The sequence below is a fragment of the Tursiops truncatus genome, chromosome 14, assembly GCF_011762595.2.
Source record: "Tursiops truncatus isolate mTurTru1 chromosome 14, mTurTru1.mat.Y, whole genome shotgun sequence".
Classification (NCBI taxonomy): domain Eukaryota; kingdom Metazoa; phylum Chordata; class Mammalia; order Artiodactyla; family Delphinidae; genus Tursiops; species Tursiops truncatus.
The window spans coordinates 81,819,028-81,833,136 of NC_047047.1; the positions used below are offsets into that span (position 1 = coordinate 81,819,028).

Genomic DNA, 14,109 nt, shown 5'->3' on the forward strand with positions numbered 1-14,109 from the left:
TTTTAGAATGACTAAATGCTGAGTACAGTTCATCCCAAAGTCTTCAATTCTAAGTTCTCTCAAGGGCTGGTATCTAAGATTCTGGCTCTCTCACAACCAAAATATAAAAGAATTAGGTCTAAATGATGGGGAAAAGGTGAACATTTTTAACCAACAGGGAACATTTGTCCAAATTTAGAGATTTGGAATGAAATTTATCTTCAACTTTCATTAAGAACAAAAGAAATGTCTCTAACAGGATTTTTGGAATACATCCTCTCTTGTTAAAGAAACCACATTCAAAGCAGTTCTGGTGGACTGGGTTGGCCACACTGAGAAAATAAGACATGTCAGAATACACACCAAAGCAGTTACCCAGCAAAAACAGGTAAAACCTATAAACAGTAGGCAAGAAAAAAAAAAAAAGGGCTTAAAATCTGGATTAGACAAAATGTGAAATAACTAAAAGGTAGAAAAAGCTACATATACAAACTGAAGCTGTAACTAATTAAATTACTGAATAGTTATATTGTGGAATATTTATACAGTCAATTAACACGTCCACAAATGTTCAGAATAACACAGGACAATATTTATTAAGACAGAACATTCAGTGGTACTCACCCACATCCCCTTTCCCTTCTCATACACAGAAAAAAAAAAAAAAGAAGACTAAATGGAAGTTATGAAAAGAAATGTTGTATGTTGAGATCACTGATAATTTTAGCTTTCATCTTCATAATTTCTAAATTTTCTACAATAAATCTGCTCTTATGATCATAAAAATCTATTAAACTCACACAATTCTAGCATACACCTTTATTAAATACCCACAAAATACTTCCGAGAATGTCTATAATATAAATTGGCCGGATTTAAGACCTGAAAATTTTTTTCCTGTATAAAATCAATCAAGATAACATTCTAATTCCTTTATCAATTCAGAAGGCCTTCTTCCAGACAGTGGAGTATCTAAAACATGAGAATTATATACAGAGTGAGTTGAAGGGCAATGAAAGGAGCAGAAAAACAGGGGAAGTTGTGCCACAGCCTCCACTCTTCGCAGGTGCAAACCACCATCTCATCGGCCGTTCCCCACCCGCTGGATTTCCACACCGCCACGCCACACCCCCACTCTCCAGGAAGGACTGATTGTGTCACACTCTATATGAAGACAATAAAGCCAAGAGAAACCACTTAAGTTGTGCAACACAGAGCTCTGCCTATCACATGGGAGGCACTGAGACAGGTTCTGCGTCTGTTTAAAGATGGTGCCCACCCTCAAGAATGCTGCATTCTTGACAAGTTATTCCATACAGGCTGATATCTTTCAAATGTGGAAACAGTGGCCTTAGGGGCTTTCAAGTTAAAAAACGACTGCAGCAGATTTTATCAGACAGAAACAAACAGAAACATTATCAAAGACAGAAATAAAAGAAAGCAATTAGTTAACGTAGTTTAATTTCTCCAAAAATAGTATATGCTGACTTCATCTGCTAACGATAAACAGTCCATTTAGACACATCTTCCTTCACCATGTTTACATTTGCACTGCTGGTACAAAAGCAAAAACTATTAATGCCTCAATATACATCAAAGCAAACTGCACATATTTAAAGTGTACAAGTTGATGTGTGCGTATGTATGTATATCCACGAGACCATCACCACAAACAAGGTAATGAACATATCCATCACATCAACAATTTCATCGAGTACATATCTTCTTTTTTTTTTTTTTTTTTTTTTTTTAGTACATATCTTCTTAATACTCTGTGTGACCAAATGGGAAGCAGACTGAAGAACAAAGACTGTCTCAAGGAAAAGCTCTTGGGTGATTGAGTCGCAAGCGACATTAACCACTTTTCTCCAGAAAACTATTTTTTACTTCATACATTTTGTCCAGGCTTTTAGTTGTTTAAGGTGGGCTCCTGTTACTTCATCCTGGCCAGAAGAAGTTCACACAGTTACTTATATTTGTCCCAAATTTACCTTTCTTATATAGGCCTATACGGCAAAGGTAGTATATCTGTTCCTTCCTGGCTCTGTAGACTTTGAGCAAATCCTTTTCCAGAGAGCAGAATCCTGGCATGTTTAGCCTGTCCCAGAGGACCTAGCGCTCCCAGTGTGAAGGTAGCCTCATTTACCAAGGTTCCACAGCACAGTAGGCCAACCTCTACCTTAAGAGACAGGTGTGGTGGAATAAAATGACCACTGACGTTGGAAGCCTGAGGTTCAAGTCCTGGCTCAGCACTCTATCCATGTGACTATGGCAAACTCACTCAACTGATGAGCCTTGCTTGCCCCATCTACAGATAGGTGTAATAGTATACACATCTCACGGGTTGTTATGAGGGGATGAATTAATGGATGAGAAAACACTCTGTAATGTGTGAGGCACTGTACAAAGATATAATGACGATGAAGCACATTTCTCATACTCCCAACAGTCTTTCTAACATTCTGTCTTCCAAACCTCTAAGCTACCACAATACATTAAAAACTCTTAAATAAGTGGTAACTAATAAAAATAAATGCATCATCTTGTAAGTGCAATTTTAATTATTTCCCCTTATATACATACCACACAGTCTGAATCAGGAAAACATTTATATATGTGGCCCAACATAATTTCAAAAGCTCATCCTAAATCTACCTTACAAAGTCTTCAACCCTTGTGTAAGCATTTGAGGACCGCTTACATTTTTCATATTTGGACATTGCCTGAGTAATAAAAATAGATCAGTTTTGGGGGGACCTATGCCACACGTTAGGCTGAAACTGCAACTTTTAAAGCACAAGCAAATTCATAAATGAGGTCTGTTACTTACTTCTGTAACATTGTGGCAAGAAGTGCAATAATATTTGCCTTCATCAGTGAGACCCCAAGAGACAGCAGCACACTGAGAACAACGGTCTTTGAACTCTTTCTGTAGGAGAAAAGGAAAACCACATTCAATACATTGTACCTAAACGCTGCAGTTCTACTTAGAGGGTTCCCTACAATTTTACTCTATAAATAAAGAATCACTGAGAATAGAAAATATACCAGAGGGATTATCTATAAACAAGAAGAACAGTTCAGTCTGAGCCATCTGAAACTGAATTAAACTATTAAATGTTTCTAAAATATGCAGTGTGTGAGGGTGAAAAAAAAAAAGACAAAGAAGACAAGGTGGTAGGGGTAAAGTGGGAAAAAAAGATGAGTAAATAAAACTCCTTGAACATGCTGTGAGGAAAAAAGATGATAAGATTCAAGAATAGAGAAGATTTAAAAAATAGAAATAGCATACCATTTGGAACTTCCTCCAGGACACTAAGAACACATACCCACCACGAAGGAGCCACAGTTTTATTAGGGTTGTTTCAAGTTTCGATTTGTTCACGCAGCAGTATAATGTATAATGTATAATGTATGTACTAGGCACTTAACTAGGTGCTGGGGATTTGAGGGTGAGCAAAACAGACAAGATCCCTACTCATAACTATATACGACGCTGATGGTGAGTTCTAATTGCTAATTTCATTAACCTAGCATCTACAGACGTTAACCCTCATTCAGTAGACATTTATTGAGCGTCTACAATGAGTAAGGCCTTCCATCACCATAATGCTTCTGTACATACATAGACTGGCACCAAATTATCCATTCGCAACTCTCTGGTGCGTGAAATCTTATTATTGTTGATCTAATTACCGACTGTTCCTCTAACACCATCAAAGAGTGGCATTTTATGAAGTGGGTCAAAATGCATGCCAAATCTACTTCAACAAGTTGGTCAAGTTTTCAGCGACTCCATGTGGATAACTATTGTAATCTTGGAGTGTCCCCAAACCCGAATTTGGAATTCCTGCACAGGCCATGGCTAAGATTCGCAGAGACACCAGCAGGGGTTACTTGGGGGCGTTCTGGTTCCAAGCCCCGCCTCCCTCGCCTAACCTCCAGCATCAAAGGGAACTTCTGGGTGGTCCCGTTTAGAGATGAGACACGTGGGTGGCCACCCCACAAAACCCACAACTTCAGCCTCCTCCCGAAACATACCCACATCGACGAACACCCCACCGTCCCTTCACCCACAACCTCACCCAGCCAGAAACTCCAGCCTCTTTCCCCAAAGCGCGGGCACACGCGGCCCGCCAGCCCCGCCAGCCCCGCCAGCCCCATCCCTGTCCCCACGCCGCAGCCTTCCGCCCCGTTCCCCTTCGGCCAGTGGCCGCCCCCACAGCCAACCGGCGTCCTCCACCCCTACTCCTCAGCCTCCCTCCCCTCCCGCCCCGCCGTCCTACTGCGCGGCACTCGGCGCCCTCACCGCCTCCTCCAGGTCCATGCCGCCGCCGCCGCCGCCGCCGCCGCCGCCGCCGCCGCCGCCGCCGCCGCCGCCGCCGCCGCCCGTTACCCCGGCAGCGAGAGCAGCTTCCGGGAGCGGCGGGAAGAGCCCTCCGGGCGGAAACCGATACCCTTGACTTTGGATTTCCGTCTCCTGCTAGCTCAGGGATGAAGCGCCACTGATCCTGCATCCCCAGGCAGCATCCCTTTCCTAGTCGAGGTAACTAAAACCAATCAGTAAAAAAGTGGGCGGTGCCTACTGCTGAGAGGATTCAGTCTCTGTTCCGGCAGCCGTTCCGGCCCGGCAGCTCTCCTGCTTTCGGGCTGCGAGGGGGGAGCGGTGGCGTGGACTCAGAGCGCTCGGGGCTCTCCACCTGGTTCTGGCACAGGAGAGGCACCGGGTTCTGGAGAAAAGAACACGTGGTTGAGTTAGACCTGGGTATGTAATCATGGCTTTTCTGCTTCTTTGTGCCTCAGTTTCCTCCTCTGTAAGAATTAGGTGTTATCTGTGGGTCCCTCGCGATGGAGCCGCACATGGTAAATGCTCATTAAATTTAGCTTTATTGTTGTCCCTTCATTGGGCACTTTCATTTCATTAAACAGGCGCTGTTTTAGGTCTTGGGGATTAAGCAGTGAACAAAGTAAACAAAAATTCCTGCCTTTATGGAGATTATAATCTGGTGGGGAGAGACAAAAATACATAAGGAGAATATGTGGTATGTTAAACGGGCATGAGTGCCAAGGAGAAAAATAAAACAGGAAAGGAGAATGGGAGCCATACTGTGGTTTCAGTTTTAAATGGAGTGGTCAAGAAAGGTCTCCCTGAGATGGTGACCTTTGAGGCAAGGGAGCAAGAACCATGTTGGGAACCTCATTCCCGGCAGAGGGAACAGTGAGTACCAAGGCCCTAGTCCTGAACCTCATGCCGGACCATTTAAGGATCAGCAAGGAGGTGAGCGAGTAGCTGGAACAGTGAGCTAAAGGGAGAGTAGAAAATGAGGCAGGGACAAATTACAGCTCTAAGCACTTAGACTTGGAGAAATTAGAGACGCCGTTGGGGGAGTTACACAATCTTACATGTTTAACAGATTACTTTGGCTGTTGTGGGGAGAGTAGACTGCTAGGGGGCAAACGTAGAAGTTGGGAGGCAAGTCAGGAGTCTGTTACAATAACCCTGGTAGCTTGAACCAGGTAAAAGCAGCGGAGACAGTGAGAAGTAGACAGATTCTGGAAATGTACATTTTGAAGGTAGAACCATAAGGATATCTTGATGGATAAGAAGCCCATCAAAGCAGCTGTCGAGGATGAAGGGAGTCAAGGATAACTTAAAGATTTTTGTCCTGAGCACCTGGAAGGGTGAAGCTGTATTTGACAGAGTAGGGGCAGACTATGGGTGGACGAGTTTGGGAGGGGGGTAGAGGAGGAATCAGGAATTTGACTTTGGACCTGTGAAGTTAGAGATGCTTATAAGACCTCTAGGTAGGATGAGAAGGCAATTGGATATAGCAGTCTAGCATTCAGAGGCAAGTTCTGGACTGGAGATATATATTTGGGATTTATCTCTGTCTAGATGGTATTTAAAGTCATGAGAGTAGAGAAGATCACCAAAATCTCCTTATTCACCTGTCAATTCATTTCTTTTGCAAAGTCGTTAAACACGCACTATGTGGCAGGCACTGTGCCAGCAATTGGGAAATGAGAGATAAACAGGACAGTGTCCTTGCCTTCAAGAGGCACCCGGTCCAGTGGAGCATTCAGTCTTATTATTTTAATCATGGCATTAGATAAATGCTCTTCTCCAGCTGTGTCACCCAGGTCATTTACCACGCTTGGCTCTGAAACTTCAAACTCTTTCCAAAAAACCTTACCCATCTTCAAAGCATTATGAACAGCTTGATTATAGGCCTGTAATTTTCTAGACAAACCCTGATTTCAAATGTTGAAATTTTACAATGGGAAGGGGGCACTGCTGAATGCCCAGCTAAACTGGAGTTAGTATGTTGAACTGAAATACGAGCACCATAGCATCAGGAAGTTTTGTCTTTTTGTTTATTGCTGTATACCCAGGGCCTAGAACAGTACTCAGCTTATAGAATGTGATCAGTAAATATTTGTTAAATGGATAGATGACTTTGTAAGATTTTTACATATATGCAAAAGAGTTTAAAGAGATGACGTATCTTGATTTGAGGCTTTGGACATGTGGTTGCACAGAAATGAGTCACAGATTTTCCCAGCCATTCCTTAACAGAAAATTGAGTGTTTTGAGCAAAGTCAGACTCCTTGGAAGAAAATGTCTTCTTAGACTGTAAGACTTAGATGACTATTTCAGCAGAGAAGCTTTAATATGCATTTCTTAAAACTGGTTCACATGCCATTGCTGACCTGTCAGATTGGCACAGATGATTTTTGCTTAATGGAAATAATCAGTGGCAGAAGGGCTCAGTGAGATGGACTCTGTCTTGTACTGCAGGTGTGAGTGAATGTGGGCATATTTCTTGAGAAAAATTCAGCTGCATAACAGGTGATATGGTGGAGCAATATTGAGGCAATGCCAAGAAGAGGAAACAGGGAAATAAAATTAGAATGGAGATAATAAACCCTTACAGGGATTGAAGAGTACCTGGGCCAAGATTTGGTATAACACCAAAGCCTGATTGAAGGTATTAATATATCTAAAGAAAGAATGTGTAATCAGCAAGAGATGTATTTAGCCCTTCAATCCTAACAAAAGGAGGACCTAACCATAGTAAGGACCCCCACACCACTCTTATGCCCACGCAGTTAACGTCCCCAGGGAACCATACCTCTTAAGTGACAGATACAGAATCCAACACAAACTATTATTCAATTCTGCCTGTAGGGAGAGAGGACACTGAATATAAAGGATATTTTCTCTGGGTGTAGATTACTAGATTAGCAGTTGTTCTTTCAGTTCTCTGAAGACATGGTTCCATTTCTTCTAACTTTCATTGTTTCTGTTGAGAAGTCAGCTGCAAATGTTATCAACTATATGCTAAGCAACTAGAAAATTCCCAATTGTTTGGAAATTAAGCAATAAACTTCTAAACAGCCCAATCAACTGAGCAGTCACAATGGACTGACAGAACATTTTGAACTGAATAAAAATGGAAATGTATCATAGCAAAATTATGAAATGCACTTAAATCTGGAGGGCAATTTATAGCCTGAAATTCATGGATTAGAAAAAAGAAAGGCTGAAAATCAATGATAGAGACATACATCTCAAGAAGTTAGAAAAAGAAGGTTAAACCAGATAATAATAATAATAATAATAGAAGGAAGGAAATTAAAAAGAAGAGAGATTAATAAAAGAAAAAGCAAACATTCAGTGGGGGTGGTCCACAAACTAATATTAGCTCTTTAAAAAGAATCATAAATTCAGTAAACCCTGGAAAGACCAATCAAGAAGAAAAGCAAAATTAACCAATATTAGAACAATAAAAGTGACATCACTACAGATACCATAAACATTAAAAAGATCATAAGAGGATACAGCTCTAAGACAATAAATTGGAAAATGTTGATGAATGGACAGATTCCTAGAAAAACACATAATCAAGAGCTATGCAAGAAGAAATACAAGATTTGAACAATCTTATACCTATTTAAGAAACTGACTCTATAAGTAAAAAAAAAAATTTCTCACAAAGAAAACCTCAATCTCAAATGGCACAGCTGGTAAATTCTACCAAAATTTTGCGAAAGAAATAACACCCATCTTACACAGACTATTCCAAATAATGAAAAAAGAGAGAGCAGTTACCAATAAATTTTGTGAGGCTACCTTAAACTTGATGCCCAAATCTGACAAGGATATTTCAAGAAAAGTAAAAATTGAAGTCCATTCTCTCCTCAGGACAAATGAAATATCAGCAAACTGAATGCAAGTCCTTTGCTGTATTCAACAATATATAAATAGAACAGTACATCAAAAGGACATTGGGTTTATTCTAAGAATGCAAGGTTGGTTTAACATTGAAAAACAATAACAACAACAATTTAAATAGTAATCCAGATAGTGTGGTGCAAGGATAGACAAAAGATCAATGGAACTGAATACAAAGTCCAGAAACTGACCCATAGATACACATAAGATAACCTGATTTTCAACAAAGGTGCTGCTAAAATTCAGTGGGGAAAGGATTGTTCTACAATAAATGATTCTGGATCATTTGAATTGAATTCATATGAAAATTATTGACCCCCTATCTCACACAAAAATTAATTTGAAATGAATCACATACCTACACGTGATAGGTAAAACCATAAAGCTTCTAAGAAAAAAAAAAAAGTAGGTAAATATCTTTATGGCTTAGGATAGGATAGATTTCCTTAAAAGATCACAAAACAGCACTATCCATGAAAGGAAAGATTGTTATATTGGACTTCATTAAAATTTAAAATTTTAGTTCATCAAAAGACATTGTTAAGGCAAACAAAAGACTGAGAGATGGTATTCATAATTCATATATTCAACAAAAGACTTATCTCCATAACAAAGAATTCTTACAAATCAATTAAAAAATAATTAAAAATAGGCTAGACTTGAACAACTAGTTCACAAAAGAGGACAGCTAAAAGAACAATAAATATATGGAAAGGTGCTTAACATCATGAGTCATCAGAAAAACGAAAATTAAAACAACAATGACAGGGGACACGGGTTCGTGCCCCGGTCCGGGAAGATCCCACATGCCGCGGAGTGGCTGGGCCCGTGAGCCATGGCCGCTGAGCCTGCGCGTCCGGAGCCTGTGCTCCGCAACGGGAGAGGCCACAACAGTGAGAGGCCCGCCTACCGCAAAAAAAAAAACAAAAACAAAAAACAACAATGAGATGCCACCACACATCTACCAGAACGACTAAATATTTTTTAAAAATTGAAAGTATCAAGGTTCGCCAAGAATATGGATGAATTGGGTCTCTTCTACTTTCCTGATGGGAGTATAAATTGAATATTTTGGAAAAGTCTTGGAAGTTATACTAAATCTATGCTAATTATGACCTGGCAATTCCACGCCTAGATATATACCCAAGGTAAATTAGTGCATATGTTCACCAAAAGATATGTACAATTATTTTCATAAACCTTTCTTTATAATAGCCAAAAATTACAAACAACCAAATGTCCATCAACAGGAGAATGGACAAGCAAATGTGATTTAGTCATCCAATGGAATACAGCACAGCAATGAAGAAGAATGAACAACTGCTACATAAAACAACATGAATGAAACACAATGACATGCAGAAGAAGCCTATGGTGAATTTAAAATGGCCTTAAATTTTTTTGCCATTTCTCGCATTGGTTCTTGAAGTAGAATATGATGTAATAAAAACCTGGGACTTCCCTGGTGGCTCAGTGGTTAAGAATCCACCTGCCAATGCAGGGGACATGGGTTCGAGCCCTGATCCCACATGCCACGGAGCAATGCACCATAACTACTGAGCCTGCGCTCTAGAGCCCACGAACCACAACTACTGATCCTGCATGCCACAGCTACTGAGGCCTGTGCGCCTAGAGCCCATGCTCCACAACAAGAGAAGCTACCACAATGAGAAGCCCATACACCACAACGAAGAATAGCCCTCGCTCACCACAACTAGAGAAAAGCCTGCGCTCAGCAATGAAGACCCAACGCAGCCAAAAATAAATAAATAAAATTTTTTTAAAAACCAAAAAAACCTAAAACATGTGCCCAGATCTAATCCTATCCTAACACATACCCCTTAGACAGCAAAATACCAGAGAAAAATTTTGAGCACGCATACCCATTATACAGATATGTATTTTTGTGTATATTATATACATGCAGGACTGTTCTAGTGATGTATATTATAGAACACTCATAAATATATAAAATAAATGTTTATATGTTTATTGATAAAATAAATAAAAATTTAATTTACTTATTAACATAATAAATAACTTTCCTTTCAGTGAAAATACTAGTAAGAGTTATGTAATTAAAGAGTTCACTAGTTTTTAAATCTTGGCTTAATACTGTAATACAGTGATTTGTAGTTTTTGTCCTAAGTTCAATTTAATACTTCTTTTTAATGGCAGTCATAAAAGAAAAAGATACCTCACAAAGATGCATAGAACCAAGTGTTTTCATAACAATGGACACATGTGCAAACATCTAGTCTCAAAATGCTCTCTCCATAGCATGTTACTTCGAAAAAAGCAGTAACTTTTTTTTTTTTTTTTTTTGCGGTACACAGGCCTCTCACTGTTGTGGCCTCTCCCGTTGCAGAGCATAGGCTCAGGACGCGCAGGCTCAGCGGCCATGGCTCACGGGCCCAGCCGCTCCACAGCATGTGGGATCTTCCCAGATCGGGGCACGAACCCGTGTCCCCTGCATCGGCAGGCGGACTCCCAACCACTGCGCCACCAGGGAAGCCCCAAAGCAGTTACTTTTTTATGCATTAAACAACTGAGTGCCTAGCTTGTGCCAGACACTTTTTGTTTTTGTTTTTATTTTTGGCTGCGTTGGGTCTTCGTTGCTGTGCGCGGGCTTTCTCTAGTTGTAGCGAGCAAGGACTATTCTTCGTTGCGGTGCGTGGGCTTCCCATTGCAGTGGCTTGTCTTTGGTGCGGAGCCTGGGCTCTAGGTGTGTGGGCTTCAGTAGTTGTGGCTTTCAGGCTCAGTAGTTGTGGCTTGTAGGCTCAGTAGTTGTGGCTCGCTGGCTCTAGAGTGCAAGCTCACTAGTTGTGGTGCACGGGCTTAGTTACTCCACGGCATGTGGGATCTTCCCGGACCAGAGATTGAACCTGTGTCCTCTGCATTGGCAGGCAGATTCTTAACCACTGTGCCACCAGAGAAGTCACCAGACACTTTTTAGATAAAAGGAGGAGATAAAGCAATAAACAAAAACATCTCTACCTCATGAAGCTTACATTCTAGCTGAGGGAGACACATAATAAGTAAATAAATAATTATAAAATATGTCAGATAGCAAAACACTGCCACAAGGAAAAAGAAAGCAGAATGTGAAGATTGGGGGTGGGTGGGAGTTGCTATTTTAGACAGAATGGCCTAGGAAGGCCTCTCAAAGGTGAAATTTGAGAGAAGACATAAAAGAACTGGGGGACTGGGACTTCCCAGTGGTCCAGTAGTTAAGATTCCGCTCCCAATGGAGGGGGCCCCGGTTCGATCCCTGGTTAGGAAACTGTATCCCACATGCCGCAACGAAGATCCCGCGTGCCGCACCTAAGACTTGGCCCAGCCAAATAAATAAGTATTAAAAAAAAAAAAAAAGGAACTGGGGGACCTAGCCATTTAGATTTGTTGGGGGTTAGCACTCCCGGTGCAAAGACCTTGAGACAGTAAGGTGGTCCTTAATAAGCCAGGAGGAGGTGGCAGAGGGCAGGAGGTCAGAGAGGTGGCCCGGCCAGGTCATGAGTAAGTTCTTGTGGATAATAATAAGGACATTAGAGTTTATCCTCGGTGAGATGGAGAGCAGAAGAGTGACGGCAGCTGACTCATAGTTTAGAAGGATTGCACTGGGTGTCTGGAGAGTAGATTGGAAGGGGCTGGTGGAGGGGCAGGGAGATCACTCTGGAGGCTACAGAAATGACCCAGGTGTGGGCTGCTGGTAGGGTGAGGGTGGAGATGCTGGTGAGAAGTGGTCACCTTCTCCATAAATTTCAAAGGCAGAAGTAAAAAGCCTTTCCTTACGGGAAGGGGTGTGAGGAAAAGAGAAGAGTTAAGGATGACAGCAACGTTTGGGGTCTGAACCTACATAAGAATGCAGTTGCCATTTTACTGAGACAGGGAAGACTTAGGTGCGGGCTTATGGTAGGGTTTGGGGAAAAAAATCAAGAGTTCAGTTTAGAAGATGTTTAAGTTAGTGATGTCTATTTGATATCCAAGTGGAGATGCTGAACGTGCTGTCACATAGATGTTTGATGCTCAGGGGAAACGTAGGAACCGGAGGTATAAAGTGGGGAGTCCAGAGCCTGGCTAAGTCATCAAGGGTCTGAGAGTAGACAGAGAAAAAGGTGTGAGATCTAAGACTGGGCGCTGCAGCGTGTGCACGAGGAGGGGCCAGAAGGAGGACCCGGAAAAGGAGCCTGAGCCAAGTGCCTGGGGGTAGAAGGTGGCCAGGAGCATGTGGTGTCCTGGATGCCAAGTGAAGAGAGTGTGGCCAAAAGGAAGAAGCCCTCAACTGTGTCCAGTGCTCCGGAGAACTACGGGAGGACAGGGACCGGGGGCCCACCGGCAGATTTGGACAATGGTACCATCAACAACAAGAAAGCCAAATAGAGTGTGTTCAAGAGCGCAGACCTCACCTGTCAGGAACTCTGTTGCAGACAGAGGCGGGGGAGCCGTAGCTGGTAGGCGATGTAAAGTCCAGAGAGACTTTGGTCTGCTTTTGTTTCTTTGCTTGCTTAAGACGTTTATAAGCTGATGGAAACGAGCTGTCAGAGAGGGAAAAATGCTGATGCAGAAGAGACAGGGCACGATTTCAGGGGGCTCTCCCTGAGCTGCGAGAGGGGCGCGGGATATGCGGCCCAAGCAGAAGGGTTGGCCTTGTAGGCAATTCATCTGTGAACTGAGAGCATGTGAGCAGGCTCAGGCACTGGTGGGAATGGCTGGAAAGGCTTTCCTGAGTGTTCCAGTGAGATGGGAAGCAAGTCATCAGCTGAGTGGGGTGGGGGCTTGTACGAGGTCTAAGGAGGGATGGGAGGTGTAATAGCTCTTGGAAATGGGGGAGTTACACCAGAAATCTAATAAATTGTCAGGCAGCATTAGGGGCCCCCTGGGCGTCTGTGGTCGTAAATATAGAGATAAGGCCACTCAACACATCCAGCCATTCAGCTGCTCGCTTGGTTAAAACATCCCATTTACTCCAAAGGGACAAGTGAGGTGTATTCACAATTCCAAAAATATCTGCCAGGCAGTATGCCCCTGACAGCCACTTGTTATCACATGTCCAAATCTGATACTTTCATTTTGTGTAAAAAGAAAAAAAAGACAACTCATCTGCAAGTCTGACAGGTTTTTTCAGTATTTTGCCATGAGACAACCAACAACCTTCGAGGTGGAAAAAGGACTTTCATGGGTATTCAGCCCATTACAGGTTAGGGTGACAGTCCTGTGGCATCTGCAAGGTCTTGTGTTTATAAAATTAGCCAGATCCGTGGCATCCTGCAGCGATGTGCACACTTCTGCCTTCCACCTTTGCTGCCACTTCCTGCTAGTGCATGAGGCCATGGATGGATTTCACCCACGGCATTCTAGGCAACCTTATCTCAGAGTCCTTTTATTATTCTAGTCAAAGCAGCCACTCTTTCATTGGTTATATGGACACAATCTTACCCGAAATATTGCTTTTATAAAAGAAATTATTTACTGTTGAGAATATATGCTCCCTGGTGCATCTTCCCATTAGCAGCTCCTCGAAAGTAATTCCTTCCATATTTCATTTTTGAAACAATCTAGTGACTACCATGAACAGGGACTTGTTAGAAACATCTGTATTTTATCCAACTATATAGCAAACCTTCAAATTGCAAACCTGTGTAATTTGTTCTCATACTTGTTTCTTCTAAATTTTCAGCACTTTCTACGTCTTCCAACATTATTTGTTGTCTGTTATTTCAGCCATATTTATTACAACAGAATAGAAAACTGATAACTATAAAATATAACTTTAGGGAGTAGATAGATGCTTTAGAAAACGCAGCTGGGTAGGTAGGTACCATGACTAGGTGGGGTAAGTGCACAGAATTTTTATGGGGTCATCAGGGAAACCTCTCTGAAGAAGGGCCAGATGA

The 14,109-nt window shown here is 42.0% G+C and overlaps 1 protein-coding gene and 1 long non-coding RNA gene across 16 annotated transcripts in view; one reads left to right on the forward strand and one right to left on the reverse strand.

Annotated features, from left to right (window-relative positions):
• Positions 1-4,509, reverse strand: part of TAF1B (TATA-box binding protein associated factor, RNA polymerase I subunit B) — a 72,627-nt gene extending 68,118 nt beyond the window's left edge. For 2 of the 10 annotated variants that reach the window (XM_033838035.2, XM_033838036.2), the window contains exons 1-2: positions 4,289-4,504; positions 2,810-2,908 (exon numbers count right to left, since the gene is read on the reverse strand). In XM_033838035.2, coding sequence (XP_033693926.1) covers positions 2,810-2,908; positions 4,289-4,306 — 117 coding nt within the window. In that variant the 5' untranslated portion in view covers positions 4,307-4,504. Of the gene's footprint in view, positions 1-2,809; positions 2,909-4,288 lie in introns of all 10 variants that reach the window. The other 8 variants (XM_033838033.2, XM_033838034.2, XM_073791735.1 and 5 more) reach the window with 7 other exon arrangements.
• A 22-nt stretch (positions 4,510-4,531) lies between these two features.
• The window catches only part of LOC109551213 (uncharacterized), a 120,415-nt gene continuing 110,837 nt past the window's right edge, over positions 4,532-14,109 (forward strand). For 4 of the 6 annotated variants that reach the window (XR_012325859.1, XR_012325860.1, XR_012325863.1 and 1 more), the window contains exon 1: positions 4,546-4,744. This is a non-coding gene — a long non-coding RNA (uncharacterized lncRNA). Of the gene's footprint in view, positions 4,745-14,109 lie in introns of all 6 variants that reach the window. The other 2 variants (XR_012325862.1, XR_012325861.1) reach the window with 1 other exon arrangement.